The 26067-nt window shown below is 41.4% G+C and overlaps 1 protein-coding gene across 3 annotated transcripts in view; it reads right to left on the bottom strand.

Moving 5' to 3' along the window:
• The window catches only part of ANK3 (ankyrin 3), a 411799-nt gene that overhangs the window by 242990 nt on the left and 142742 nt on the right, over positions 1–26067 (bottom strand). Inside the window, exon 1 of one of the 3 annotated variants that reach the window (XM_072129800.1) lies at positions 22486–22599. The exons of the other annotated variants lie outside the window; for them this stretch is intronic. Coding sequence (XP_071985901.1) covers positions 22486–22488 — 3 coding nt within the window. The 5' untranslated portion in view covers positions 22489–22599. Of the gene's footprint in view, positions 1–22485; positions 22600–26067 lie in introns of those variants that run through there. 3 annotated transcript variants of the gene reach the window in all.

Below are 26067 nucleotides of genomic sequence, written 5' to 3'. Positions count from 1 at the left end.
CCCTTTAAAATGTAATTTACTAGACAGTTTTAGTTCTATTTTTACAGTTCCATATCTTATGGACTCGGAGATCTATGAAACAAAGCGGGATTTTAATAAACGCCTGCGAGACGGATCAGAGATAAGCGTGACAAAGTGTCAGCTCTTGTTGGAGATCAGTGACTCACGCTCCTGAAAGTTACGGCTTCCCGCTTCTATAAAGTGCTTTCTTTGCTTGTCTCTCTAATACCATTTAATGGATCGCGAGTCCAGCCGAGCCCTTACAATGACAGAATGTGACTCATAGGTTATTTGGGATATTTCACTGCTTTTCCAAGCTTTCCCAACTTCTACGCTTTGTGTATTTTTTCTGTAAACTGAAAATTATGTTTTTTTTCACCATCATATCTACATGGTAGTATCAGACTTGGTTGTTTAAGTAGCCATCGGCCCTCAAAAAGCAATGGGCCCTGGCGGCCTCCCGAAATCCCCCTGTTATATAATCCAGTACTGTCTACTATGATTGTGTGGTGTGACAGTCTATAAAGACAACTAAAATTTCTAGAATACAGGCAGTCCCCGGGTTACATACAAGATAGGGTCTGTAGGTTTGTTCTTAAGTTTAATTTGTATGCAAGTCGGGACTGTATATTTTATCATTGTAGCTCCAGACAAATTTCTTTTGGTCTATGTGACAATTGGATTTTAAAAAATGTTGGGTTGTCCGAAGAACCAGGATTAACAATGAAGCTTCATTACAGACACCTGTGATAACTGTTACAGATGATCATTGTAGCCTAAGGACAAAGTACAGTAAATTAACAACATCGAGGGGTCCATTTGGAACTAGGGGTCGTATGTAAGTCAGGTGTTCTTAAGTAGGGGAGTGCCTGTATCTAGAAATACACTTTACTACAGTATTTTTCTGACTATCAAATATTGAATGTACGGTGGCTGAGTGGGTAGCACTACAGCCTTGCAGCACTGGAGTGTTGGGGCCAAGTCCCATCCAGGTCAACATCTGCAAAGAGTTTGTATGTTCTCTCCGTGTTTGGGTGGGTTTCCTCCCGGTCCTCCAGTTTTCTCCCACACTCCATACTGTTAGGTTGTTTAGATTCAAGACTCATGGAGACAGGGACCAATTTGTCATGCTTTGTGCAGCGCTGTGTAATCTGTGTGCCTTATATATAAATAAAGAATTATTATTATTTACACGCAACTAACCCTTATAGGCACATTCACAAAAAGGCATGATCCAATAGAAAATGTAGAAATGCATGTAGGAATATAGATGCACAAAAGGCCAAGTAGAGGGGCCAACAACTCATCCAATATCTGGACTTCATTGTGCCATCGAATATTCAATATAAGTAAATATATCTTACACTATAAAGCTCCTTGCTTTTATTGTTGAGCCAGAAGGTTAGTGCAGTGATATTTTTAGACATAGTCTACCAGTGTGCAATATGATTATTTTTCACAAGCTTATCAATTGGACCTCAGTTCTCTAGATGTGCCATGTAGAGGCATCAGGTAACAGTAATAGATCAGAAAACAAGCATTAAGTGTTCACATAACTAGAATATTAGATGAGCTCCGCAAGTCACTGATACTGGGCAATACTATGAAGGAGGATGTGGGTAGTAAGGATGTTCGTAGACTGCCAGTAATATCACATTCAGACTTGTTTTTAGAAAGTCTGGAATGTGAGACATGAAACATAGTGCATTTATTAAGAAGTCCAGTTTTAATTGGACCCCTACCTCAATGGGGGTTCCTGGTTTGGTGGGGTAAATTCTGACAGAAGGTTCCTCATAACGTATTATGTGTTTTTATTCCAGAGGTCAATGTTATCCTTATACTACTACAATGGATAAGTAGGATTTTCCCTTTAAAGGGTTTGTGCGTTTTAGAAAACCCATTTTCTACAGAAATTCAACAGGAAAAAAAAACCCAAATAGTTATATAAAGAAGTCAAACGAAGCATGGAGACAGCTTTCACAGCAGATGAGCCCAGAGAGCTGAACTTTTCAACCCCAACACTTAAGAGTCTCTGTTTAGTACAGAGTCATTAATGGTACAAGAGACCGGACAGTGTAGAAGCAAATCAGCATCCAGAGAGTAATCCTGCTCTATTCTAAGTCACACAGCAGGACTGCAGTTAATGTACAAGAAAGCTTAAGAACGCTTAGCCGCTGCAGACAAAATGATCTCGGGAAGTACAAGAGGCATTTTATGTTTCCAAATATTGTACCAGTAAGTCCAAAATTAATTACTTGTTCCTAAAACCACTGCTTTATAATAGGAAAAAGAATGGAAGTGCAGTAAAGAAGTTGGAGAGCAGGATCAGAGTTAGAATCAGAATTCGGAGAGCTGGACTTATGCAAATTAGGAGTAGCCACTGCCACTGGTGGAATTCACTTGACTCTTGATGTGCAGGGACTACCAATGGTAAGGAACATTAGCATAAAAAGAGTCCAATGGGCCCCGGGACCGCCCCCTACAAAAATTTAGTTCACCCCTGCCTCAAAAGTTTAGTGCTGTCCTCAGAAGTTGAGTACCTTTTAAATTTAGCACCCACTCACTTGCTCCCTCTTTAGTAATCTACTTACCGCTATTAATTTAACTGTCCACTTTCTTATCCCGACTAAGGCTTAGGCTCCCTTTTAGGTTAGGTCCCCATTTAAGTACCTCTTTTAGAGTCACTGCCCCCTTCCTTGTTTAATGCCCCCTTTCTTTGCAAGTGCCTCCTTTTATAGTTTGTGACCTCATTTTGCCCAACATCCTTTTTAGTAACTGTCCCCTTTTTGGCCACATTGTTACTAAGTACCCCCTTTATTGATAAACCACCTTTAATGCCCACATTCACAGTAAGTGTGCCAGTGTACCGTTATTTTTATAAGTACCTTCCTCATATATTGCAACCATTTTTAGCAAATGCCACATTTTTACGAACTGCCTCCTTTGTCTGCCCCCCATCTTATCAAGGCTCTTTGCAGTTTAATGAAGAAATAAAAAGTACTCACCTTTTCCAGAACCCATTGAAGACCATTTCCATCCCCTCAGTCGCCCCTCCCTGTACACCCCAGCAGCTCCTCATCCTCTAAGCCCCCCCCCCATCTATACATCATCAGTTCTCAAAAACTTATAGTAAATCCCCATCAGCTCTTACACCATCTGTAAAATATTGTAAAATATTCCCCAGTTCCTCATCGCCCCAATATCACCGCAGTTCTCTCCAGCTCCCCAGTGTTCGCATTGGGACAGCAGGGAGAGGGAGAGACCGTTCTCTCAGAACATCACCACTTGGGCTTCTGTGTGGGCACCTTTACAATGTAAGGCCGCTTGCATGAATATATGGAGGCTAAATGTATGGAGGCCATTGCTATGGACTCACAACTTGCAGCTGCATCAGGACCCTCTTTCTCCATACCCGGTAAACACAAGTCTTTCAATGGAGAGGGGATGGGTGAGGGGTGCTCAACCCAACCCTGTGCAAGGGGCCTTCCATAAGACATTACATTACTATTTTTTTACAAAATGTTTTGAATTGTGAGAAAATTCATACCATTTACCAAATTCTCTTTCATTGTAGATCATTATTCCTATAAGCAAGTTCATCACTGTATAACAGAAGTAATAGAACAGTTATTTTCTTTATTGAATCCCTTCATCTATAGACCCATCCGGTTATGACGCACAAGCAATTACAAAGAAAGGAAAATGTTTTTTTTTCCATCATTGATGAGACTTAAGTTTAAAGAACTAAGTACTCGATATGTGCAACATCTATTATTAGAGATCTGTGTCGGTGGATGTACGAGGAAAGATTTTAACCATTCAGGTGTCCAACCTGCAAAGCCATCAGACAAAGAGCTGAGCTTTAGAAAAAAAAATGTGTGGAACCAGGTACAGGAATAAAAGAAAGGGGTAGGGGTAAGTAATGCAGGGCTGTAGAACAAGAAGCGGCACTCACCATCGGAGTCTCAAAGTTTTATATGGTGCGTAGGGGTAGTACAGGACGCCGACATGCGGCTGAAGCAACGGGCTGAATGGAGTGGTAATGCACATGATCGGCTTGCCACTACACCCATTAGTGAGAATTGGGTGTCCCAACTGGGTGTCCCACCGCTGTTATGATTAGTGCGGATTCCAGCTGCATCTTTGATATATCCATGGGTTATCCTGCCTACAGTCAAGTACAGATAGAGACAAAACATGTGCTATGCCAAAATATATAATCTTTATTAATAAACAAACAAATCGGTTATCACACCAAACCAAGAGCCTATAAAACCATTTAAAAAGGAACAAAATCCTCTATACAAGAACCCAGGGAGGGTAGGGCACATGATAATGCCCACCAAAACACCACCTCCCTACCCAGCCCCAAACCCTATGCCTGTCTAGCTGCACCAATACAAATACATCATGGCAGAGTAGCCCATGTAAGAAGCATGATAAATGAGTAAATCATGATAGTTATCAATCAAGCCTGGCAGACAGGGAAAGTACCCCTGAGGAAGCCACTGTTAGTGGCAATACGCGTGGGGCTTTTCCCAGCCCCTTTCCCTGTCTGCCAGGCTTGATTGGTAACTACCATGATTTACTCATTTATCATGCTTCATACATGGGCTACTCTGCCATAATGTATTTGTATTGGTGCAGCTAGACAGGCATAGGGTTTGGGGCTGGGTAGGGAGGTGGTGTTTTGGTGGGCATTATCATGTGCCCTACCCTCCCTGGGTTCTTGTATAGAGGTTTTGGTTCCTTTTTAAATGGTTTTATTGGCTCTTGGTTTGGTGTGATAACCGATTTGCTTGTTTAATAAAGGTTAATAAAGATTACAGTATATACTCTGGCATAGCACATGTTTTGTCTCTATCTGTACTTACTTCGCTTTTTCATGTGCCCAGATTTTCCATTTTTGTATGTGTTGTTCCTCCTTCATAATTTGATCCTGCCTACAGTCTGCACTTCCCATAGACTTGGGATGACACTACGGTAAGCATTCTCAACCATCTCTTTATTCTCTCTGTCTAGATGTGGGGATCAGGGGACCAGTGTTCTCAGGATAAATGTGGGTCCCATATTTATCAGGTATTTATAACACATCCTGTGATGAAAATACACCTTAAAATATATTGGCTTAATTGCTTGTCAGTGGCAAAGGCAACATCCAGTGAAGGAAAAAAAAAAAAAAAAAAAGGGTTGTCTAAACCAGCCGGGATACAAATATAAGGGCAAATGAAATATCTGACAAACGTACATAGACTTTGCTTGTCATCCAATATTCTGCATCAGATACAATGTACAGAAGAGCAAGAAGTGCATGACCTAATCATAATATCCACAACAACATAAAACAGAACCCCAGTCCATTAAGTGCATTTATGGAAACACAAGTCACAACAAGTAAGTAGACATTTTCCCCGCAAGGAATGAAAAATATTGATGCAGGCTAATGAAGCCAGAAAGTGTTTGGAGAAAAGCCTGAGCCATAACACGTATTACCACATAGTGTGTATTATCTCCAATGAGAAGTGACATATTCTAAAGGAAAGCAGCCATTAAGTATGATGCCTCTGAAAGTGCAACTTTTCCAACTTGTGCGGCTTCTTAGAGCACGGTGGCTGAGTGAATAGCACTTCTGCCTTGCAGCGCTGGGGTCCTGGGTTCGAATCCCACCCGGGTCAACATCTGCAAAGAGTTTGTATGTTCTCTCCGTGTTTGTGTGGGTTTCCTCCGGTTTCCTCCTACACTCCAAAACATACTGTTAGGCTGTTTAGATTGTGAGCCCCATGGGGACAGGGACCAATTTGACATGCTTTGTGCAGCGCTGCGTAATATGTGTGCGCTATAAAGAATTATTATTTTTATTACTACTATGAGCTGCACTCATAAAACCCTTAATTTTAGATAAATTGGGAGGCTCGGACTGTTCACAGGACTTCTGTCCCCCTGTCGAATTGGTCGCTAGTAAGTCATTGAGCTACACGATAACCACATTTATAACACTATTCCGCTGTATTTTTTTCAGAAAAATAAAGAATAACAAAAAAGGATAATACATAAAAAAGTTATTACAAAAAGACTAATGCACACAGCAATTACATAGCAATAGGTAAAATAACGTTGCTGACTTTTCAAAAATGTAAGCCGCAACTCAAGCGCCACCAACGCTTCACAAAAATAACCATTTATCTCCTGCACCAAGAGCTGAATTATGCGAGACCTGGTGATTGTGAGCAGACGGCTTCCCCATCTTTCTCTGACACTTTTTCCCTATACTGTGCGTAGGGATGAAGCTGTCAATCAGTAGGAGGGTAAGGAAGAGTCTGGCAGTAACTCAGATCTGCTGCAACTAAATTAGGAAAAGGAAAAAAAATATTTAAGGAATCTAATAATCGGAATCAGGGTCTTTATGTGAGGTTAGGAACCATACATATTGCATGTAGGCTTCAAACTACAATGGACCAAGAGCAAAAAGGGAGGTGCATATAGGGTTTACGAGTTCCACCACATAAATTAAAAAAATATTGGCTCTAACTTTTCTTATTCTATTAGTTCTTAAAATGAAATTTGTAAATTTTTGTAAATTAGATTCTTCATGCACTGGTAAGGGGGAGGCTGCAACCGTCGATGCAATAAATGTCTTCTTTCTTCACCTTATTTCTAAAGAAGAGGTCAATCATATCACAGCTCCTCCCCCAGTGCACCGAGCACTTCATTTGCACAATAATTACAGTAATTTTTTTCTGAAGTTACTCATCAAGCAAACTGAAAAGCTTATGCAGCACCCTATAGCCTTTAAAGGAAATATACCATCAATATCAAGCATGATAGACCGAGACACCATGTTATATTTGTTATCCATGGCCTCCTTCCTTCTAAAAATCAACTTTTTAAATTATGCTGATGATCCAGAAGGGTTCTTGGTGGGTGTTATAATAGCCCCTCTGTGCTGCAGCTTTATAGGCTGTTACAATGTCTCTCACTCTCCCTACTTTCTCAGCAATTCCCTCTCACTCTGCTTGATGTAATCTCACACAATGGGGCAGATTTACTTACCCGGCCCATTCGCGATCCAGCGGCGCGTTCTCTGCGCTGGATTCGGGTCCGGCCGGGATTTATGATGGTAGTTCCTCCGCCGTCCACCAGGTGGCGCTGCTGCGCTGAAGTCCGCTGGAATGCCTAGGAATACACCGGCCTATCCTGGATGAAGGGGAGTGAAATTTTCGCGACAATTTTTTTTTTAAATGCGGCGTTTTTTCCGAATCCGTCAGGTTTTGGCTCGGCCACGCCCCCCATTTTCCGTCGCGCGCATGCCGGCACCGATGCGCCACAATCCGATCGCGTGCGCCAAAATCCCAGGGCAATTCAGGTACAATCGGCGCAAATCGGAAATATTCGGGTAACACGTCGGGAAAACGCGAATCAGGCCCTTAGTAAATGACCCCCAGTGGGAGGAGGGGTGCATTGTGGGCAGCACAGAGGCTTAGTGGTTAGCATAATAGCCTTGCAGCGCTGGCGACCTGGGTTCAAGTCCCCAGGGTCAACATCTGCAAAGAGTTTGTATGTTCTCTCCGTGTTTGCGTGGGTCTCCTCCGGTTTCCTCCCACACTCCAAAACATACTGTTAGGTTGTTTAGATTGTGAGCCCCATGGGGACAGGGACTGATTTGGCAAGTTCTGTGCAGCGGTGCGTAATCTGTAGGCGCTATATAAAAAAAATAAAGGAAGAAGACAAGGTGTTGTTATATAGATGTTTTTTATTACATGATGTTGGAATTTTGGAATAAATAAAAGAATTGAACATTTAGCTTTTTGGTACAAGGAAAGGAAGTGCCGTACAGAGGAGCTCCTGATTTTAGAAGGAAGGAGATCATGAATAACAAATATAAGAAGGTTACCACAGTCACGGTGCCTGGATCTATAAGTAAGTGTCACTGGTTTACCATGATGGATTTTGATGGCAGATTTTCTTTAAAGTTGTCAACTGAGGATAATACAGGCGGTCCCCTACTTAAGAACACTCGACTTACATACGACCCCTAGTTACAAACGGACCACTGGATATTGGTAATTTATTGTGCTTTAGTCCTAGGCTACAATGATCAGCTGTAACAGTTATCACCGGTGTCTGTAATGAAGATTTAGTGTAAATCCTGATTCTTATGACAACCCAACATTTTTAAAATCCAATTGTCACAGAGACCAAAAAAGTTCTGGCTGGGATTACAATCATAAAATATACAGTTCCGACTTACATACAAATTCAACTTAAGAACAAACCTACAGACCCTATCTTGTATGTAACCCGGGGACTGCCTGTAATAAAAAGTAAAAAAAAAAAAAAAAATGCAATTAATAAAAATCGACGTGCAAATATTTTTTTGTCCTCAGAACACCAGTATTTGCAGAGATTCACAAGGGCGATTCCATTTCTTTTTGTCTTAGTTGGAGCAATGTGTTGCATAGATAAGGATGCGGAGAGGCAAACGTGCTTATCAGTCAGTTTCACATTGTGGAAGCTCAAAGGACCACTCCGCCGAATTTGTGTATATTCATCACACGTTCAAGAACATAATCACAGCCGTTACTATGGTTACTGAAAGAAGGAAATAAAAGGAGGGAAAAAAAACGCTCGGTTTGTCCCCAATGTTAGAATTACAGTCTATGTAACCTTTTGGATTTTGGGTCTGAACTGGATGGAGCCGCCTTTAATCCGTTCGGCTTGTGGCGAGGAACACACTTAGGAGAATTAGCATTATATTATATATATTATATAGTATTATATGAGATATATGTTTACTGTATTTTTCGGACTATAAGGCGCACAAAAAAATCCTTTGATTTTCTCAGAAATCAAAAGTGCGCCTTATAGTCCAGTGCGCCTTATATATGAACCGTACTTACAGGCAACAGCTGCCTTGTACTGTGCACAGGTCTGCCACCTGCTGGTCATTCATCCTTATTATCCGGTGCGCCTTATAGTGCGAAAAATGCGGTATTTCTTTGAAATTCTGCTTAGATATAGGCATTTTTTTTTTTTTTTTTACGGAAATGCATTCTATTTATAAGGAATACACATTATGCTGGGTTCACATCATGTATTTTGCTCATCGATGTAATCAAATGAGGGTACATAGTCCTGTTCCTCCCCCCTGGAAAGTGGGAGGAGGAGTGAACATCAGCACCAAGTAGTGACTGGCTGCTACCAATGTTCATTATGTTTCCTCCAGTAACATCACTGTCCTTATATGGACAGGGACATCCCTAGGGACCTTCCTGTGGCTGGCGAATTCACTCAGTGGAGGCCGGGGATGGATGCAGCACTGGTGTATCCATCCCACACTGCTACCAATGGCCTCCGCTGAGTGTATACATAGGTTATCAATATCCTATTGGTAGGGGTCTGACAGTTGGAACCTCACATATCATTTGAAGAAGACCAGTGTTGCAGTACCCCAGCATGGCCACAACATCATGTGAATCTTAACTTCTTTAATAACAATATTTCAGCATTTCTGAATTTACAGACTGAGTAAGATAGAAGCGCTGGAGCAATTTCAGGTCCTTTTCTCCTATACTCAGCTCAGTCTCAATTAAGTGAATGCAGCTGAGCTGCAATACCAAGCCCTGCCACCATACAATGAACATCACTATGCTTGATAACTAGCATCTGCAACATTTGTCCAAATCGTCAGTGTGCCACACAACGGTCCTTCTGATTGACCATGTGTGCGTAGATTGATGCTTTAGACACCGCTTTCCACCTCACTGGACAATTCAGCAATTTCTTTTAAAAGGGGCGTGGCTTAAACTGTACAGACTTTATGACATCATGACTCGTCCCTTTAATCGATACCTTACATATACAAGTTTTTGGACACTATCAATAGTGACTTTCGCACGTCAAATACGTTGAGAATTGTCCCCATTTATACCAGTTTTATCACTTTGATCAATTTTTTTTGTTTTACCCAGCAGCCATTTATGAGCGTAATGGTTAGTAAGTGCATCTGATGTAGTGTTTGCTCTGCAAAGTAATCAGAAATACAATCTGGATGTAAAAGCTTTGAGTACAGTCTGTTCTGTGGGATTCACATAAAGGGAAATTGCCAATACATCTAGTGAATGTACAAGCCGATGGAGTTGGTATTGCAAATCAATTTTAAGTGTCTGCTTGGGACATTATGGAATGAGATATTTGGATACAGATCAGAGGTCCTGTCGGTAGGTACCAAACGTAACCCCCGTGTCCCCGATATCACCACATGAGTACATTACAGTCACATCTCCCTTCTTACGCTCCCTAGAAGGGGCCGTTCAGGCTGCCGAAATGTCTCATTATATTGTAATCACCAGCTGAGATCTGCCATTGATTGGCCCAGTGCTGATTAAATGTGAAATGAGAGCTTGTACACACAGCCCGCTCCCACATACACAGCATTGTTCTGCCTGTAGTCAATCACACCAAAATAATCTGAAGACCTGCTGCCAAAGGTGACTAAGAGAAGGGGGGAATTCATGTATTTCTATATCATTCTAGAAGACCTGTCACCAAGTACAAAATGCTGAACGACGCACCTCACTGCATTACCGCTGTGCCCACGATCAAGGCATTAAAAATAATCATCCATCCATTCAAAAGATATAATCACTCCAGAGGTTAATTTAAGAATTAGCTCATAGGGGGCAGTAATATTTTATTTTCTCTATGGGGTTGTCTCTGTATTGTATGAAAATAAAAGGTGACCGCCCCCTTGACTAGATGGAACTAAATCAGATTGTACAAAGTATAACCTGCAGGCAGGATGTTATAGAGCAGGAGAGGCTGAGAAGATTGTACACAGGGGGGGGATTTATCATACGTAGGTGCGGGTGCATGTAATAAAGGCCACGTCCACCCCCATCCCGCTGGATACATCAAGAGGCTTAGATTGTAAAACCTGCAAACAAACGTTTGCAAGCTTTTTGAAAGTATGAAGGCAAGTGGCGAGTGCGCCTTGTGCCCGGCCACTCCGGGTGCACATGGTGTGGAGGAGGTGTATCCACAAATATAATTGCAATTTCATAAATCTCCGCCACTGTTTCCCATCTACAGGCAGCATGTTATAGAATAGGAGGAGCTGAGCAGATTGTATAGTGCCCTATCTGCAGGCAGCAGGTTATAGAGCAGGAGATGTATTAATCATAGCACATAGGGTGCCAAGAACAGTGCAAAGTGCACTTGCCTGTGTATAGTGCAGGGGGCACCAGATTCAGGAATTGTGGTGCCCCCTGTACTGCTACGACAGAGTGCACCACTTATTTTTTGTGCACCTTTAACATGGGGCGTGAGACACATTTCTGTTGGACTTTGCATGATAAATCTGGTGCATGGTCCCACTGAGCATTGGAACGCCCCTTCGGTGACAAAATTTGTGTCAAATGAAGAATAGTGCAGTGGCACCATATAACGCGCAGGCACTTCTGAAATACATGTGCATGCAAAGTCCAGAGGCGTAACTTGAGGGGTAACTTGCAGAGGTTGCGATCGCACCAGGGCCCATGAGGCTTAGGGGGCCCTAATGGTGTCAATTTCCCATATGAGAAGACTATTACTATAAGCCATACATTATAGTTGGGGGTCCGGCACAGACTTTGCACTGGGGCCCATGAGCTTCTAGTTACACCACTGGCAAAGTCCGACAGAAAACTGGCACAGGTAAATGTGCCCCATTAGACCAGTGCAAAGTAGGACGAGACAGTATTCTATCTGCACAACATTTTTCAATGGTACTGCAGCCGGTGTCTACTCATCCATTCTTTGTCTCCCCTAACACCACCCCCCTCCCCTGCCTGCTCAAAGCACATGACAAGAAGCGGGGAGGAGTGAGGCGGGGACTAATCACATGTTGCTAGCACGGAACTAGGTAATGCGAATGAAACTTATATAAAGTACTGAAATGATTTAGAATACCGAAAATAGCATTTTTAAAATCAGCACAGCACAGGCTATGGGAACCGGTCACCAGTTAAAAATTATATTCCTGGAGACAGGTTCACTTTAATCATCTTTCCTCACATGGAAAAAATGCAGCACCGCCTCCTTTTTTTTTTTTTTTACCATTTCTAGTATATTCATTTCAGCTGTATAATTTATATTATATTTTTCTATCTCGCGCTGAAGCTTTCTACAGCCATATGAAATCTTCAAAAATGGAAAAACAATCCTGTATTTTTGATGTGAGAAATCGTCAGAGAAACAAGGGTATAAAGTTACAGAAGCTACGTATAGTGCTGAAAATAGCAATCCAATCGTTTGCCTGCTCAGCTTGGGGAAGTCTTGAAGCTTACAAGGAAATTTCTACAATTCTGCCTGGAGTGAGATCCCGCTCGCTTCCCCGGATACACAGCTGAAGCCGCTGAAGTCATTTGCTGGGCTCAGCTGGTATATAGCATGCGGATTGTAATTGGCACTAAACTATTTTCATGGATACATTTCTTCTGATGCAAAAGGAGAAGAAAAATAAGGTTGTTTCCAATGACAGATATTATTCTGGGATTAAGGCTTCCTATTTCTAGCCTGGGATTCACTTTAGGATAAATAAATGAGACATGACACATTAGGGGAGATGTATAATAATAGGTCTACGCCAGAATACTGGAGTCATTCTCAGTAACTATTTGTCAAGGTTTTATTATTATTTTCAGTATTTTTTTTCTAAAGCTGAAAAGACACAGATTGTAGCTGTTCCTAGGAGCAATTTCATGAATAGCTACATTAGAAATTGCACCCAGGGCTATATTGTCTAGGGGGGCAAAGGGCCAGGGTAGACAGAAGTATTATAAATGGCACATGGTAGAGGAGGAGCTTGTTAGGCTGCATTCACACATGGCATTTGCCTTGTGTTTAGACATGAAACCCTGTGAGCGGTACTTGGCCCGATCGCACCAGTGTTTCCATGTGCATGCAATCTGTTACGAGTACCTGCTGTTTTGCATTGTTTGGGTTTCTAAAAGCAATACATGTGTCCCATGTGACGGCACCCCAAATGCTGTGCTAGGGTAAGAGGGCGGGTCTCGGGCCGATTGAGTATGCGTTTCTATGGAGAGAAACTCATACATGAGCGGAAGCTCAATGACCAGGCCCGATTTTTCAAATCTGCCCTGTGTCCCGATAATTGGTTATAACTTCGGAACACATCCGGGTGATTTTGAGAATGTTTTTTTTCGTGACGATTGAACTTCATGTTAGTTGTAAAATTTAAGCGATAAGTTTGAGTCTGAAAAAAAGTGAAAATTTGGCAAAAGTTGGTAAAAATTCTTCATTTTCCAAGTTTGTAATGTTCTGCTTTCTAGACAGGAAGTAAAACTACCCAAAAAGCTTGATAATTAACATTTCCGGATTGTCTGCTTTATGTTGAGATGATATTTTATGCGTCCTGTCATTTTTCTAGGATGTTATGAGGCGCGGAAGTTTAGGTGCGATTTTTCTCATTTTCATGAAAATCCCCAAAACTCATATTTTGAGGGACAACTCAGCTTCCAAGTGACTTTGTAAGGCCTAAATAATAGTAAAACCCCATAAATTACCCCACTATGGAAACTTCACCCCTCAACGTGTGTAAAACAACTTCTATTGAGTCTATTAACCCTTTTAGTGTTTCACGTGGGTTAAAACATTACGGACCTGCTATTTGTCTGCAGACAAAGCCACACCCACCGGGGCGGGCTGCGGTCCGATCGCTTCGGCGTTTCTATGGAAACGCCTGCAATCGGGAACGAGTCGCCGGTGTTTTGCATTAAATTAAATTAAATGTTCAGTTTTTTCAGATGCAGTTTTTGAAGCCAAAAGCAGGTGTGGATGATAATGGGTTGAGACAAATAATTGAAAGGTGCTGCTCCTCCTCCTACTCCATTCCTGGTTTGGATATCAAAAACTGCATCTGAAAAACTGAACGTGTGATTGCACCCTTAAAAACCCATGCGTTCTGACACATCCAAAACGCAATGGGGGACATTTACTATGGTGTTTGCGCCAGTTTTGTGGCGCTTTCACCGCATCTTCTGCTCTCCTACCTATTTATTAGCTGTCGGGGACAGAAAAAATGACTTTTTCCGTCTGCTCCGACTCTTCTCTGAAAAGGGGCGTGGCTTTGGCGGAGTGGAAACTCAGACACAATTAATATGTGTCGCAGCCATTTTTGGACGCTGTAAACTGGCGTAAAGTAGACCAAAAGAAAACTGGTCTAGCAGGGACACAAAACAGTGCTATTGCACTGTTGCCTGTTCTCTGACTGTTGGACACATTTCTGGTGCTCGGGACAGATTTTGGTCCCAGGGACAGAATTTCTGGTCTCGGCGCCAGAAATGTATCTGCACAGCTCCACAATATTAAATGTGTGTCTTCTTACCGAGAGCAGGTCGGTAACAAAGCCAATGCAGACACTGACACTTTATGTAAATGTCCCCCAATGTGTGAATGCACCCTCAGTGGTATGTGCTCACCATTATGATCCACACCTGCTTTTGGCTTTGAAAACTGAATCTGAAAAAACAAATGTGTGAATGCACCATCACTGAGGCTGTGTACACACGATCTTCTTCACTCGAGTCTAGAACGGGGAGGGGCTTGGCCAGATAATTGTTAGTGATTGCATGCGTCTAAAACGCGTATGTAATGGGGCCAAGTTGGATTGTGTTACTAAACACAACCGGTAACATGTTAATGCAGCCTAAGGGCTGAACACACAAACGTGTTTGTGCGGCGGCCAGATTTCATAGACCAAACACTGTACCGTGGAGCAGGCTTCAAGCATCACAGATATATAATGCATGGGGCCACCGCAAATCCTCCAGACAACGTTTTTTGAAACCCAGCACAACAGCTGAGATAAATAGATTTGCCTAATTATATTCTCGTTAACATTCACGTTTACAAAACACAATGTTAACCCTGCGCTAACAAACCTGCGAATGTTAACATGTTTTGTAAATGCAAAATGTTAACATCAATGTAATTAGGCTGAGACCTGATCTGCTCATTGTACCAGCCTGTGAAGCTGCAGCACTGAGGATCATTAGCATAATTATAAAAGTTGCTTTTAGAAGGAAGGAGGCCATGGATAACAAATATAAGAAGGTTACCGCAGTCACGGTTCCTGGATCTATGAGTAAGGGCGCGTTCATACGTTGCGCTTTGGTTGCGTTTTCATTGCGTTTTAAAGCGCATTACAACAGCTGAGGAGAGGTGATTTGCCTAATTACATTACTATTTACATTTGTTAACACTATGTTAATGAATGCGTTAACAAAACGCATATGCAAACAATGTGTTAACACATGCATTTTGTAAACGCAAACGTTAACAGTAATGTAATTAGGTAAATCACCTCATCTCAGCTGTTGTAATGCGTTTTAAAACGCAATGAAAACGCAACCAAAGCGCAACGTGTGAACGCGCCCTAAGCGTCCCTGGTTAGCATGATGGATTTTGATGGTAGATTTCCTTTAAGTAAAACAGATCAAACCCTTTCGTTAGTTTAACATTTGTGTAACGCCGATCTGACAATACTGATTCCTGGCGTAAACAACATCTTCTGCTAATGTAAAATTTTCACTGAATCATGACAAACATCAGGTTCATGACTGCAGAACATAATTAAAGGCCGGAAATGTAACCACTTAAGTCCTGGTGATAGAAAGAAATGATGACAATGGGTATTAGATTACTGCTGAATCAACCCCACGGCTGCTTATGTAAGGCATACACGAGAGCGGCTCACCAGACGGAGGTCTGTAACTGAGGAACATGTGTACAAACAAAGATGCAGAGAAAGGTCAACACAAGGGCCCCTTTAAATGCATTAAAAAAACAAAAAAAAAATCCATTCTGTATCACCCGACTGATTGCAATCAAGCGCTAAGCTTAATTTCGTTTGGTAGGCAGAGAACCCTCTGCAAGGGGCAACAAAACTCCAGGAGACTTTATACCTCAGGCTGAGAATTATTAAAAAATATGATACAAAGCGTTCCGAAAACTCAGGATTCTAAGATATGACAAGCTGTGCGTATCTTCAGTCTAAAGATTGTGAATACATTTCTTTACTTTCACGCAGCGTCGCAGTCTGGAGACTCATGTACCGTATACCGGATTTATTGCCATCTACAAGGTTACTATGGATCCACTACTTTTCCATGGTAGACAGGATCTCTTGGTCCTGCCATATTGTTACGGAATTTGGATGAAGGGGAATACTTTGAGGGCCAGGAAAGGCCAGTATCTGTACCCTAAGGGTGATGTCACAGGTGGAGTTTTGAACGCGTTTTTCGCCCGCAGTCCGTTAAAAAATGCTTGCGATTTTAACAGGTTTGACCACTCATCCTAATTCAAACTGGTCAAAAACGCATGCGGACTGCTTAAAAACGGGCCAAAAACGCGTTCAAAACGCCACGTGTGACATCACCCTAAGGAAATAGACCTGTCCAATAAACAATACATTATAGTCAAGAGGAAGGTACAGAACTTGCATTAAGTCCCAGAAATTTGAAGGAAATCTAAATCAAGATCAAGCACAATAAACCAGGGACACTTACTCATACATCCAGGCACCATAGCTGTGGTAATCTTCTTATATCCTTCCTTCTAAAATCAACAATTAAAATTATACTAATGATCCTGAATGGCTCTACCAGAGCCACTCCCTGCTGCAGCTTTACAGGTTTTTAGATGGTCTCACTTTACCCCTGCTTCCTCTGCACTTCTCCCCCTTCTCCTGCTGTAATTCCATGGCAGTAGTACACAGTGAGAGGGGGAAAAGCTAAGTGGAGCAGGGAGGGGGTGAGACAATGTGACAGAAATCCTCCGTACTGTAGCTTCACAGGCTGATAGAATCCTTCTGGCTTATTAGCATAATTTTACAAGTTGATTTTAAAAGGAACGAGGCAACGGATAACAAATATAAGATCATTACCATAGTCATGGTCCCTGGACTATGAAATGTTCCCAGATTATCATGCTTTATTTTGATGGTAGATTTCCTTTTTAGTTACGCCTCTGTCAGGATGTGACCACACGTTCCACTAGCGTTGCATTTCCTAATGTAGCATTAGCGCATGGGGAGCGAGGCTTGGCCATATCACAGATGCGTTTCCAGTGTAGCGCATGCGACCACTAACCAGCACCTGCGTTTTCCATGGAGACGCCTATGCAATCGGGCTTAGGCACGCCCCCGCTGTGTTTTTAAATGCAATGCTAGTGCTACGTGTGACCACACCCTTAATGACCCATCTTTGGTAATGATCATCAATATCTGATTGGTGGAAGTCTGGTACCCAGTAACCTCACCAATGAGTTGCTTAACCCGACACAGGAAATAACACAGAGAGTGAAGTTGTATTACTAGTAATGTCAATTTTAGGAGAGAGAATTGAAATTTATCAGGCATAGACTGGAGTAACTTATGCGGTCTTGATATGTTTACTAGTAGAAGAAATACACGTCACTCGATGTCTAAGGTTTGACGGGTGCACAAGTAGGCTACAACACCATACTCATAAGAGAAGAGCTCTGTAATTAACATAGATCTGGGTTTACACCCAGAAGATGGTCTACTATTTATTGCTGAGTCCACTGACCATTTATACCACGTCATTTATGTGCGATGATCATGATTATGAGTGCTATTGAACTACCCTTCAACTATGATACATGTACCCAGTGACATTTGTGTTTTTCTAATCATGATGCTTTTACTTTTAGTTACTCTTTACCTTGTGCTTTCCGTGTTGTCTTACACGTTTCCCACATACCATTAGAACTCGGAACCACTTGCACCGGTCCACTGGCTGCAGTCTGACCACACTCACACTGAATGCTGGACTGTATTTTTGCTACTGTATTGTTGCTACTGCATATTGTTTATTGTATATACACATTTGACATTATGTACTCATTGTTCTCACTTTAGTGCCTGATGAAGGTCTGAATTAAGGGCACATTCACATGGCCGTCTGCGGGGACGTACATGCGGCCACAAATTTGCGGCCGCATGTACGTCCCCATAGACGGCAATAGCGGCGCGGCGTAGATGCAGTGCCACATCCGGCCCGCACACCGCAAAAAGATAGAGCATGCTCTATCTTTTGGCGTGTGTGCGGCCGTGCGCCGCTATTCTCTATGGAGGGAGGAGGGGTCGCCTCCTCCTCCTCTCCAGCACACGGCGGTATGCTGTGGAAACACTGGAATGAAAATAAAATAAGAACTTCCTATTTTACCAAAAACAAGGAGTGCCAAGTTTTCCGTGATATGTTTACTAAACTTTAGAAACTACTATAAAACTTCCATTACCATAGTATGAATTTTTTTTTTTATTCCAATGGTCAGTATCCCTCCAAACCATCCTTACCCCAATACACATATACAGGCGGTCCCCTACTTAAAAACACCCGACTTACAGACGACCCTCTGGATGTTGATAATTTACTGTACTTTAGCCCTAGGCGCAAAATAAACAGCTATAACCTTATTAAATGAGTCTGTAATTAAGATTTATTTTTAATCCTGGTTCTGATGACAACCCAAGATTTTTAACATCCAATTGTCACAGAGACCAAAAAAAAATTTGGTTGGGGTTACAATTATAAAATATACAGTTCCAACTTGCATACAAATTTAACTTTAGAACAAACTTACAGAACCTATCCTGTACGTAACCCGGGGACTGCCTGTACATTCATAATCATCACTGTGGTGATGACTTACCTCCCTTGTGGACATTTAACATAACTTAATCTTTCTTTTTGCGGATATCCATTTTTTTAGGGAAAGAAGGCACTGCCAAACATCTAAGATTATTGGCGTTTCCACCGAGATTGGATAGTCCAGAATTACATTCATGTGTATGGACATTTCAATATCTCTCCTATTTACCAAAGGCCCACACTTGTTCTCTGTTCCTTGTTCTTAAAAACTGCAGCTCTGCTTTTTCAGACTGGCTCCAGTTCATAAGCACAAGCTCAGCACACATGCCTTGAGACACAAGTACATGATGAGTTCATTCCCATTAGAAGAATATGATGACTATTCATGAAAATGAAACAATTACACTAACATAAAGGCAACATATTCAGGTATCTAAATACTCGTATATTCTGAATACTGAGATAGAGTTTTGTTTTGTAAATAGAAATTCTTTTACTTGTCAAATATGTATATATATTATGACAACCTATTAACTATATGTAGTCAATAAATCTAACACTTGCTATCACCCTATAGCAGTGGTGGCGAACCCATGGCACGGGTGCCAGAGGCGGCACTCAGAGACCTTTCTGTTGGCACCCGGGCCATCGCCCCAGCACATCAGACAGGACTCGAAGAATCTTCCTGCTGTTCCAAGCAACTTAAAAGATGTTGCTTTCAGTCATATTTTGATACTTACTTCGATATTTGGGACTGTAGGAAGAGGGAAAATCAGTAGAGAGGGCCGAATTATCTTTGGAGGACCTTCTGCTGGCCCCATTATTCTCTGTGTACAGATGGACACTTGCAAGAAGCAAAAATGATGCAAATTTTCCATCTTTATACTGTGTGTTGCTGTCCTCAGGAGGCCAATATGATTGTTGAGGAACAGAGAGCAGTAAGTTACTGCTTTAATTTTTGGTTGGCACCTCACAATAAATAAGTGGGGTTTTGGATGTCTTTTTGGGCACTCGGCCGCTAAAAGGTTCGCCATCACTGTTCTATAGAATTGGCAGTTGTCACATCTTGTTAGCATCTTGCATCCATTATGTATTGTGTTATTTATCTGCATCCAGTTAATATATAGCTGCAGTCCTACGATGAAGAGCCGGCTGCTATACTACACTTATGAAAAAGGTGTGTGCACACCTAAGAGAGGCCAATTAGAGAAAAATATACGCGTTATAAACCAACCTAGCAATCATCTGATCACCAAGTCCCTTAGCAAATTAGTTAATTTGTTTCAAAAAGTAGTCACCACCATCAAGCGTAACTATAAAGTTTTCCGTATAGCCGCAATAGCTGAAAACTAACATTTTTCCAATATACATTCATTACCTTATTGTAGTTGTTTCTCAGCTAATTTTCGGTTTTCTGCCCCCCTCAGTCCCTCTATATTCTGCCCTACATTTTGGTTGGTAAGGACAGTCCAACTCTACGGCCCTAAGGGTCAGGAAAGTGTGAGGGGATAGGTCTATGCAATGTGCTCCTCCGTCTCTGCTCACTGATTGGAGGAAGCAGCTCCATCATGTCTGCTCTGTCCAGTCTACACTCTGCACCTGTGTTCCCAAACACAGTGCACCTTCCCCCTTCATCTGCTCAGTTTAATAATCTGGAGTGCACAGAATATCATCCATAAACCTGCTATGCAAAGCACCTCCATCTCTGAACAAGGCTTTATTTGCATCAGTAAAGAGAAGGAAGTAGTACCTGCACAGCAATTCGTTACACAGGATGAAGACTATTTACTTGTGTGTGCTATGTCTTCTCCGTTCTCTGTACTCCCCTCCCCCACTGTCCGGGTTTGGGGGGAGAGTATAAGCATCTGCTGACAAATCAATCTTAGCAGGTAGTGGGTATAAAAGTCTTAAGGCTATAATAGATTATAGGTCTATGTAACAAATGTAATAATCTATGTGCATAGGTCACTATAACTTTAATGCATGTGACATCAGGATGACATCATTGTACAGCAGTAGCACTGGGGTGATGATTCAGCCTGAGATTCTGTGTCCTGAGCTGCAGTGGTAAAGAGGAGAGTGCAGCATTATGGGAAGCTGCTCGGGCCTCAGTGCCCTTAGCTGATGTCACAACAAGGAAGGATGCACCCACTTCAGGAAATGCTGGAGATAATTTTACAAAAAGGCCTAATCGATATATCAGACTGGATTTCAGGCTAAAAAGAATCTATCAGCATGATATATTTAGAATATATAATATAGTAGTATAATATAGTAACATAAAACTATTTTTTACTTCAGAGTTATGCCTTAATATTTCCCCTACAGTGTTTAGTAATATAAAGTATTCAACTGGTCATACACATTAGATGAGTATTGGCCAAAGTTATACTCATAGTACTGTGAAGTACTAGCGACAGCCTTCTGAATCCCTGATCCTTGCATCATTGATATATCGGTTATATTATACACTGTTATCTTTCAGGCAATGTGATTTATTTTAGGGAAGTGTGCGGAGCTTGAATAAGGACCACTTGTGAATCGCTTCACACAATGGTGGTAAAGTCAACTTTCTAGCGTATTTGCATTGTGTGGCTAGAACTACATCTAGTCTATGAAACGGTTTGCCATTTATAAAAGAAGCTGTCATCAATGAACTAACCAATGGATCACTCATCAGTATCAGATCAATGGGGTCAGACACACAGGAATGAACGCTACTGGAATAAATACTCCCATTCATTTCAATATGCTGATCAGTGGGATTCCTAAGTATCAGAACTTCACCAATCCGATATTGATGATTGACCTATCTGGTTGATATTTCTCCTGCCCTATATATAATGAATCTAGGCAAAAAAAGATTCCTACAAGTATTTGATTGAAAAGGCTGTCTTTTCAATTAAAAAATAAATTAAAAAAAATATATATAAAAAATAAAATTATATACATATTTATATATATATATATATATATATATATATATATATATATATACACATATATATATATAATAAATAAATACATATATATATATATATATATATATATATATACACATACATACACATACATACATACATACATATACATACATACATACATATACATACATACACACAATATGTTGGAGGGGTTCCTTGGGCCCACCAGTTAAAATTATTTTTGGGGGCCCCTCCATTCAAAACAAGGGCCAACAAACAAAGGATTATATGGTACTGTAGTCGGCTAGTCTAAAACGATATATATATATTTGTATATGTATCTCAATCTAAATCCCATAGGAGGGATTACAACTGTATTCATTGTACGGATTGTAGTCCTGTACAGATTAAAAAATAAAACACAGTCTACATTCACTGACATCAAGCAGAGAACTTAAAACAAGAAAGGTATTGAAAACTAAAATACATTATGAAGTCACCAGGCTCTTTATGATGTGACTATAAAAAACAATGGTCACCCACTTCAAGTACGTGAATGGAAATACTTTTCTTCAAGTATAACTTGTGTACAGACATTCGCCATTTGTGATAACCTCCACAATGGTGTTGATGAAGCACTTAGCTAAAATGACGCTACATGGGGTGGTATAAAGGAAGCAAAGAAGAAGCGAGCGTTCTGATCTCCATATTAAATTATCAAAAACTGACACAAAGTAGCTGACATGTTCTTATGGGCCCTCGTCCAAGGAACACATCGATATTGTGATCTGATTCTGTTCCAAAATAAAACAAAATTTTCCCGGGAAGTAAATCCAGCGCATGTTCACGTCAAATCCGGCATCAGCACTATAAGGATAACGTGCACTTACCATCCTTTGTCAGCCATTCAGTCTCCAGTATGGCAGCAAAGCTTTATGTCTGAACATTAATAAATCCACCATCCTCATAGAAAGTGATAGCATGAAGGATACAAATTCACTGGCACTTACCTGGAAAGAGAAAAGGACAGAGTATGAGCTGGCTAATCACACAAGGCTAATCTCTTTACTGTGTGCCTAATTGTTTCTGACATAAAGTAGGATAAGACCTGACGTGGCAATTTCACCTTGCAGAGAGGTGGATATTTGATGGATTGACACAGTGCGAGTAGTAAATGTATCGGTTTATTGAGATCAGGTAATAACATTGTAACGGTTTTCTGCTGTTTAGCCGACAACAGATGTGCAGGCGAGGCAGGTGACGGGTGTATAAGCCTCTTACATCCACCGTGCCGATCCCTACAGGAAGTATAGAACGACGGCTACCAGATCTGTCGCAGCTTTCTCTCTTTGTAGGCCAACCGGGAGCAGGTTTTTGTGGCAATCTGCCAGTGATCTCCTAGGAAACTGACATCTCAAAGGAGCCAAAAATAGCAGCAAACCCCAGTGCGCTTACTGGTGTCGTGCACAATCCCATCCTGCCTGACAGCAAACATACAAGTAATCTTCAAACACGCTTTATGCAAACAATAATAAATCAGGCCTCATCTCTGGGACTCGGGAAATCACCACTAGATTATGGTTTTATATGGAAATGACGGAGATTATCTTTACAGAACCGACTGTATCATAAATTATCCCAGGATGAACAGGACCTGGCACTGGTTTTCATAGCGAGATAGAAGGGGAGATTCATCAGAAGTGTATGAGGTTAAACTGTTTTCGTTCCCCATGGAAACCAATCACAGATCAGCTTTCATTTTAATAACAGATCTGGGAAAATGAAAGCTGAGCTCTGATTGGTTTTCATGGGCAACAAGAACAATTCGGCTCTCAGACACATTTGATAAATAATAATAATAATTCTTAATTTTTATAGTGCACACAGATTACGCAGCGCTGCACAAAGCATGTCATATCAGTCCCTGTCCCCATGGGGCTCACAATCTAATCAACCTAACAGTATGTTTTGGAGTTTGGGAGGAAACCAGAGGACCCGGAGGAAACCCACAATAACACAGAGAGAACATACAAACTCTTTGCAGATGTTGACCTGGGTGGGATTTGAACCAGGGACCCAAGCGCTGCAAGGCAGAAGTGCTACCCACTCAGCCACCGTGCTGCCCTATAAATGTCCCCCTATTTGTATATATGCTACCTACTAGGGAAATTTTCATACAGGTTTCCATCAACATGACTTTGGACATGGTTGGGTGAAGTCATAAAAAATTTCTTTGATCCGGATTTGAATCCACTAGATAAAATTCTTCATACACCAGTATATAAATGGTCAGCGTTTGATAATGTTTGTTTTACTTAGGGATAATAAATACGCCTGTAGTCTGTACGTAAATCAAGGTACATGCGTTGTCAGGAATTCACAACTGAACAAATTGCCATGAACCCATGAACCTACGTAGCATAGTGATGCAAGGATCATAAATACAGTCCGATGCTGGCGTTTTGCAGGCGAGAAGGGATTCCTTGCATCGTATGTCAGTGTGACGCTCAGACTCCTGTCCCTATCATTCTAGGTAGTCTGTGAAATCTGAACAGTATGATTCACAGGCCAACCAAGCCCAAATGCATGTCTGCCATACTGGTTACCACTTTTAAAGGGATTTTCTGACTATACATTTGGATACGTCATCATTATCACCAACACTGATCAGTTGGTTGAAGAAACATCAGCATTCAGAATAGCACCGTGGCCTCTTCATTGAATAACAACCACAGTCCCAGTACACTGTACAGTGCTATATAGTACAACTTAATAGGCCACCAATATTTTAGCCCCAGAAGGTTCCTTAGAACACAAAGTATCACCGCAAATAAACAGCTGTAGAAAAAGCTGTTGGCCATTCCATGGGGATTCACAATGGAATTTTAGTGGATAATTTCTAGACACGTCCCATCAATACGCTTCATTAAAAAAACTGTAATGCAAAATATCAATTACTGATACGGATTCTGCCTACGTAACGTCTAAAAGCTCTAATGGAACCCAGCCATGTGCGTTTCTCATTTCCACAATGGAAATTTTGTATTGGACTTAACCCAGGGGTCTGTATATGCAGCACCATTATTATATACAAGGTGGTGGGTCTGTGTAAATGCTTCAGATCTTTGCCTCGGTTAATATGCAGGGTATTACAGCCTCAGCAATATCAAAAGAAGGAGTTGCCAAGTAAATGGTAAAAAAATGTATATCCTTTATTAATATTCTATGCAAATCTGTACACACATATATAACCCACAATGGGAAATCAAATTTACGTAGGGGAAACAAGATGCCCAATGTATAAGAAAACAATTAGTCCAGCAATGGGACAAATAAGGGTAAGGCTACATTCACACTAACGTATGGGGGACGTATATACGGCCGACGTATATACGGCCGATATATACGTCCCCCATACACTCCTATGGGCTCACTGCCCTGTACGGGAGCGGTACGGTGCAGCACACGTGCGGCACCGTACCGCTCCGTAGCCCGGGGAAAGATAGGACATGTCCTATCTTTTCCCGTATTACGGCGCCGTGCGCTGTATTTTCCTATGGAGAGGGGCGGGGGTGAGCAGCGCTCATCCCCTGCTCCTCTCCGCAGCGCCGATGTATACCCGCCGTACTACGGTACGGCGGGCATACATCGTGTGAATGTAGCCTTAGATGGTAATTTATCTAGCCCCCCCAAAACTCCATTATATTGGATCCTCAAATACTGATGCTAAAAGTACTAAGAGTTTTAGCATCAGTGGAGCAAAGGCAAATTCTGAACTAATAACCCAATGTTGTCACAGCAGTAACTTTTTGCGAAATTGGTTATTACAACTAATTAGAAACAAAACATGTAAGGGTGCGTTCACACGTTGCAGTTAAAATGGCATTGCAATCAGCTTTGAGGTGGTTTTAGGTGCAGTTTTGTCAATTGAACAGGTGAAAGACATGAACTGAACGGGTGAATGACATTTGTGGAGCGGGTTTCCCCTTCAAAATCAAATTCACCCGTTCAGTTCATGCCTTTCACCTGTTCAATTGACAAAACTGCACCTAAAACCACCTCAAAGCTGATTGCGATGCAGTTTTAACTGCAACGTGTGAACGCACCCTAAGGGTGCAGTCACATGTTGCAGTTAAAATGGCATCGCAATCAGCTTTGAGGTGATTTTAGCTGCAGTTTTGTTAATCTAACGTTAATTTAACAGGTGAAAGACATTTGTGGAACAAGTTTCCCCTTCAAAATCAAATTAAATCATTCAGTCCATGTGTTTCACCTGTTAAATTAACAAAACTGAACCCAAAACCACCTAAAAACTGATTGTGATGCAGTTTTAACTGCAACATGTGACCGCACCCCAAGTGTCTCTACAGGTGAACCACATTTGCCATATATAACAGCTTTAAATTCCACTTTACTAATATATGATGATTATTTTGTTTGCATTATGATTGGAAATGTACAAATGGACATTC

Source organism: Engystomops pustulosus, chromosome 11, assembly GCF_040894005.1.
Source record: "Engystomops pustulosus chromosome 11, aEngPut4.maternal, whole genome shotgun sequence".
NCBI lineage: Eukaryota > Metazoa > Chordata > Amphibia > Anura > Leptodactylidae > Engystomops > Engystomops pustulosus.
The sequence above is the reverse complement of the archived record's forward strand: the minus strand, read 5'-3'. Positions and strand labels throughout refer to the sequence as shown.